General features: G+C 33.9%; 1 protein-coding gene across 1 annotated transcript; it reads left to right on the top strand.

The window, feature by feature from the left end:
- The first annotated feature begins 1,418 nt into the window (after positions 1-1,418).
- On the top strand, positions 1,419-2,012 carry LOC143600539 (protein LIGHT-DEPENDENT SHORT HYPOCOTYLS 4-like). The gene has a single exon (XM_077078199.1). The coding sequence runs from the start codon at positions 1,419-1,421 to the stop codon at positions 2,010-2,012; it is 594 nt and encodes a 197-aa protein (XP_076934314.1).
- The last annotated feature ends 4,666 nt before the right edge of the window (positions 2,013-6,678 follow it).

Consider the following 6,678-nt stretch of genomic DNA (forward strand, 5'->3'; position numbering starts at 1 on the left):
ACGACAATTACTTTCGACCATTTTCATTTAGATAACTTATTTTTAACGTTTGTAAAAGATGAACCATAATAAACCTTGTGATTCTTTTTAACTATTATTAAATTTAAATAAACAAAGTTTATGTTCGTTCATCTAACTAAATGAAGAATCTTTTATGTCTATATATATTCGTTTATTAAATAGACATACATATATTAACTTTTAACTTTTTGTGAAACAATTCACAAACGGTTCACCAAACGTTCAGTTAATTTGTACTCTATACGTATAATTCTTAGTTAACATAAAGTAAACAGTAACTTGAATTGAATGAGTGATACTTATACAATCCACGTTCACCCTTTTCAAGCCATATCAACTAGCACTACTTTTTTATGTAGCTTGTTGCTACTTTGTTAAATGCAATTTTGCTGTTTAAAAAAATATAAAATTACCATTTGCATGAAATCTCTAAAATATGGGTAAGAAGTTAAAACTTAGAAATATATGAAATATCTATGTGTGTTTCTATGTCATGCACATAAAAAGAATCAACTGTCAAATTGTATTTTCCCTTTTATTTTACAGTTGTTGTAGCCTATTTTGTGAAGTCCACTTCTTTTTCCAACATCTCTTTGTCAATCAATCTCTTTCATTTCCACAAAAGCCCTAATTGAGTAATTTCAAACACCATCTCTTATCCTAACCATCTCTATATACTACTTGCACTTGCATACCTTTCTTGGTAAAAAGAATGAATATTATTAACTCCCAATCTCTTTGTTCCTCCATTGTTTTCCACCTTGTTTCATGCTCAAACATCCACTCATATCACAAATCTTGAAATCTTGATCTACACCCATATGTCATCTCCTTCATCTTGTTCTATAATCACTTCAAGAATCTTGATGAAACCTTAAAATCTTTAGGGTTTGAGTTATTTATTGAATTTTTGAATTTTGTTGTCCACCTTGTTTCATGCTCAAAAACTCAAACATCCACTCCACTCATCAAGAATCTTGAAATTTTGATCTACACCATATGTCATCTCCTTCATCTTGTTCTATAATCACTTCAAGAATCTTGAACAAACCCTAGAACTCTTTAGGTTTTGTGTTATATATTTCTTGAATTCTTGTAATAATAATATTGTTGTTCACCTTGTTTCTTTTGCTCATACTCAAACATCCACTCCACTCATCAAGAATCTTGAAATCTTGATCTATACATAGGTAACATAGCCAATTCAAGAATCTTGAACAAACCCTAGAATAATCTTTAGGGTTTGTGTACTTGTTTCTTGAATAATAATAATAATAATAATAATAATAATAATAATAATAATAATAATAATAATAATAATAATTACAACTTTTTACAAGAAACCCTAGTTTGGATTCCACTAGATCTCTCTTTTTTGTACTCAATTATACATAACAATGGACAAGTATCAACCTTTTAGCATGGATGTTGTTCCACAACTACAAGAAGCTCATGACTCTACCATCACAAATATGTTGATGAGTCCAACATCTTCTTCATCTTCTACCACTTCTCAAACCACCACCACTCTCAGCCGCTATGAGAACCAAAAACGCCGTGACTGGAACACATTTGGACAGTACCTAAAGAACCACAGGCCACCATTAACTCTTTCTAGGTGTAGTGGTGCACATGTTCTTGAGTTTTTAAAATATTTAGACCAATTTGGTAAAACGAAAGTGCACACACAAATTTGTCCATTCTTTGGACACCCTAGTCCGCCTGCCCCCTGTCCCTGTCCGCTTCGGCAGGCGTGGGGCAGTCTTGATGCCCTCATAGGCCGCCTCAGGGCGGCCTATGAGGAAAACGGTGGGCAGACGGAAAATAACCCCTTTAGGGTTCGTGCTGTAAGGCTTTATTTACGTGAAGTTAGGGATTCTCAAGCTAAGGCTAGAGGGATTAGTTATGAGAAGAAGAAAAGAAAGCGGCCGCCGCAAGCGCCGTTGTTGAAAACACCGTCGTCGCCACCACCGCCACCGTCGTTTTCTTGATCTTGGTGCTTTTTTTAGTTATTGTTGTAAGAAAAGAATACATTTTGGTAAGTTGATTAATGGGTGTCTAATATCTTGAACTATATTCAACTTAATTGTTATTATTATTGTTATGTTGTAGTTCTTGTTGCATATGTATATGATCAAGTTAATTAGCTGCTTTGCCTTTACTAATTATTTCAAGAAAAGAATACCCTTTTGTAGATTGCTTAATGAGTATATAATACTTTATCCGTCTCATTAAAAGTGTCATATTTTGAAAAACACAAATTTTAAGGTAGATTAAATTATATTTTTTGCGTATCAAATGACCCTTGAAATTGGGTCCATCAATACTGTTTATAAATGCTAATAAATTGGAAATAGACTAATAAATTTTGAATGTATACATTTGTAATGTAATAAATAAAAAATGATATATAGACACTTTTAATGGGACGGATGAAGTATCTTGAACTAGATCGCACTTAATTGTTATTACTATTATTATGTTGTATATGGTGTTGCGCCAATGTACGTTGATGGTTCATTGACAAAGATAATTTTTTTAAAACATCAAACGATTGGAAAGTTTTGGGTTTAAGTAACGACATAAATTCTTGTAAAAAATAAAGAAAAAATAAAGTTGTTGCATATGTTATATATATGATGGTTTAAATAATTGGCTAGTGTTGATGACAGTAAGAGAGAGAAAAGAAGCAGTGGTTTCAGTGGCAGTTTTGTTGGTGTTACAGGCTCTAAAATAGGTTTCTAGATGATGTATCGATCTGTGGGTCTTTGTTAGTTTCCGATGATCATCTATCTGTGCAAGGAGTAAGAGTAATTAATTTTATTATAGAGTGTCTTAGAGAGAGAGAGAAGAGGGGCCCTTCATTAAATTAGGGTGTTCACGAGCCATGCTGTTCCCGAACTATCGAGCTCTGGTTATTAAAAAGCTTGAAATGAGCCCAGTCTTTTCGAGTTAGAACTGAGTCCGAGCCTCAAAGAAAGTTTGCTTTGTTATTGAGCTTGAGCTCTTGTATGAGAAGCTCGTTTAGGTTTAACGAGCCTTGTGCATTTTTATATTGTTTATATCTTTTGGGTGTTTATGTATTAATTTCACATTGCACGTCTAAGCTCGCGCCTTACTTTGGTTCGTTTAAGGTTTTTATTAGATAATCTAAGTATAATTAAAAAAATACGTGTTAATTAGTAAATAATAAATTAGTTGAACTCGAGCCGAGTCAAAGCTTCAAAACGAAACTCACAAGTTGAGCCCGAGCTCGAGTAAATTAAATGAGCCAAGCTCAAGCCTAGTCAAGTTTCGACGCGGCTCGTTTACACCCCCAAAATATATATGCTATATAATGATTTTGTTAGTGTTCCAACCTACCACTTTAGTGACAATTTACTGCATCATATATATATAGTCCGTATAATTTGATGATAATAACTCATACTGTCCTTATAAAACATTATGTCCAGTACGATAATAATACATGTGATCGATCTTGGCATTTTATATCCTATTGGGATGATGTAACAAGTTTGCTTCTTTTTGGTACATATTATCTCATCTCTATAATTGTTCTTCAAATTAAACACATGTTATATCATAAAAATAAGGCAAATTGGATTTTAATAATCCCAATTTATTACAGTAGTCCGATAATAATCCAAATTTAGAAAATAGCTGTCACCGGTGTGTAAACTTTTAATTAACAAAAATCAAGCTGTTTAGAGCACCGTTTCGAGGTAAGTTTACATCAATCGATACGTATCCTCATTCCGATCGAAAGCCCTAAACATCAATTTGAAATTTGAAAAAAAATTAATGTCGTTACGTTTTTTAATAGAGATATAATGAAAACAAATTGTGTGAATGTTGGGACCCGTGACAACAATTTTTTAAGTTGGAATCATTATCGGCCAACTGCATTAAGTTTAGATTATTAAAATCCAATTCGGCTAAAAATAATCATAAGTTCCAACCCGGCCTTAAATTAACAATTTAAAAAAAAAAAAAAACACATTTCACTTCATACCCCTCTTTTATCTAACAATACTAATGGTTTAAGGGTTCGATCTCTTAACCCATACTTGATTCCGATATTTTTTTAACGATCTAACATAATCTGGTCACCTACGGGTATCCTTACTGGCAAAATGTCACTCACGCCCGCAATCGCATATGACACTCACCAATTTCAGGGGAGATCCATCGCCCAAAGATCCAATATGGTAAAACCTTTGACTCACGCACGATAATTTGTCATGAACAAAGCTCGAACCGAGAAAGTTTTCAAGGTTTACTTAATTTTAGTTAATCAGATTATTCTTTACCATAATATATACCCAATATCTTAATATCTTAATAGAACTTTATATACATAATTTTCAGACAATTTTTTTATGAACTTTAAATGTTTGTTTATGAAAAGAAAATAAGGGTAATAAAATGGAGTTATTTGAATATCACTTAAAATTTCAAGGCAAATGCAAACTTTTAAACTTAGGGTGTGTTTGGGATTTCTTATTTTTCTCTTATTATGACTTATATAGGATAAATAAGTCATTATTATGTTTATATAGTGTTTAGGAATCAATAAGGCATTTTTACTTTCTCCTTATTCATAAGGCTAAAAAATGAGTTTTAAATAAGTTGGGATATGGTAACTTATCTCCTTATATGTTTAGAATACCCAATCCACCCTTTCATTCCACCCAAACGCTTTTTAAAGACAACTTATTCACTTATATAAAAGTGTCATTTTTGGTCACTTTCCATCAATAAGTTAAATAAACACTTTTTAAAAAACAACTTATAGACTTTTATTAATCCAAACATTTTTTTGGAAACCCCTTATTATAAATTTATAAGTCCTTTTCTACTTATCACAATAAGTCCTTTTCAACTTAAATAAGGAATCCCAAACACACTCTTAATTTGATTTAATTAGCTAATTTATTTCCTTTAAAACAATTTGTCCTTACGATTATTCCCAATTTTTCCGTAGCCGGATTCAACCATCGTCTAAGGTTTTATCTTTGATTTCGTATTTATTTTGAAGAATTGTTAGCGAATAATTTGTAAAGGACACATTGCGTCAATCTCTCTCTCTCCCTCTCTCTCTCATGAGCGCATGCACTTTAAGACGTGTTGATGGTTAAAGATGAAGTTCTATATAGAAAAAAATGTGTACGCCATGACTAGGCGTCCCCATAGATAGGTCCAACGGCTAATATAATTTGAGCATACACAATAGAGTTCATGACTTGATTTTGATGGGCATAAACAAATCAAAAGTTGAATCAAACACTTTCTTTTATCCATCTTCAAAATATTTCTGTAACATCACGTAAATTTCGGGCAAAAAATGTAAAATTTTCAAAGTCAATGACCAATTCTGCCAATTTCCAAACTCCAGGGACTAAATTGAAATTTCTGTTTTCTAGACCCATCGCGCCACGCGATAGGGTCAAGAAAGACACCCATTGCATATCGCGATGGGGTGTCTGACACAACGTGACACGTGTGGGCGGCGCCTGCCACGTGTCAACACGTGGCAGGTCAGCTATCTGCGTCATCAAGCCTATATTGCGATACGCGATAGGCTGCCAAGTGACCCATCGCGTATCACGATGGGATCCAAAAATCACTATAAATAGGGCAGCCACGGGTTCATTTCAAACACACCTCAAATACACACATTACTCTCTCTCTAGCTTTCTCTCACTACCTCGTAAAGCGTGCCAACGCTCCGTCCAGAATAAACGTGCCCCGAGCCTCGTTTTCCGTGTTCGTTACCTCGATATACGTGCCACTCCCCGACATCCGGAACAAGAAGGAAGTACTGCCCGACGACCCGGTGATTTTCTCGAAGTACGTGCCAAAGGTGTTGACGTCTCGAAAGGCGTGCCAAGTGTAAGAAGGTGCTGATCAAGTAGAAGTTGATAAGCACGCGGCGTCGAAGTGCTGCCCATGTGTCTAGGGTGTTGCCAAGCCAAGCAAGTTAGGCATAATGCCCGTCCAAAATGATAATAAAATATTGAAAGGGCTTAATACCCTACGTCAATATTATTCTCGATAAACGAAAGAAATATTTAACAAAGAAAATAAAGAAAAGAAAGATAAAATATATATATGAATATATATAAAGATAAGATTATTCTTTGTTATAGAAATATATTATTTAAGTATTATGAATATACTTAAATAATAAAAGAAATACGTTTCTTAAAGAAGAAGAAACGTTGGGTTTTCAATATAAACTAAAGGTTTATAAATTACTATTAAAACTAAAGGTTTTAAAGAAAATAAAAGAATGAACTAAAGGTTCATCGAGATGATAAGACTAAAGGTCTTAAGCCGGATCATGTATCCGACTAATGAATGTTATACTCGTACTATAGGTGCGAGATAGCGAAGGAAGAACTAACGTACGGTGTTGGAAGCCGATCCCAATGAAAGGTGAATACGCCCTTCTATTACAAACTTAATTTCAAACAAACAAACGTGTTATGTGTAAAACTTTACATGAGGCTATGTGTCTCTAAAAACATTATAAATAAGAGTATAAGCCAGCCCTCAGGCTATGGTATACGTTTGTCTGGATCCTTTCATATGTGGAAAGCGGTGGGCACATCGCACCACGCTTGGTCACGATCTCCAGCCACGATGGGCCGG

This window comes from Bidens hawaiensis, unplaced genomic scaffold (genome assembly GCF_021521415.1).
Source record: "Bidens hawaiensis isolate Kalapana, Puna unplaced genomic scaffold, B.hawaiensis_p1.1 tig00054259_1, whole genome shotgun sequence".
NCBI classification, from domain to species: Eukaryota; Viridiplantae; Streptophyta; class Magnoliopsida; order Asterales; family Asteraceae; genus Bidens; species Bidens hawaiensis.

Bases quoted from the DNA above. Each gene is read 5' to 3' on its own strand.
- LOC143600539 (XM_077078199.1), top strand. From the start codon at position 1,419: ATGGACAAGTATCAACCTTTTAGCATGGATGTTGTTCCACAACTACAA.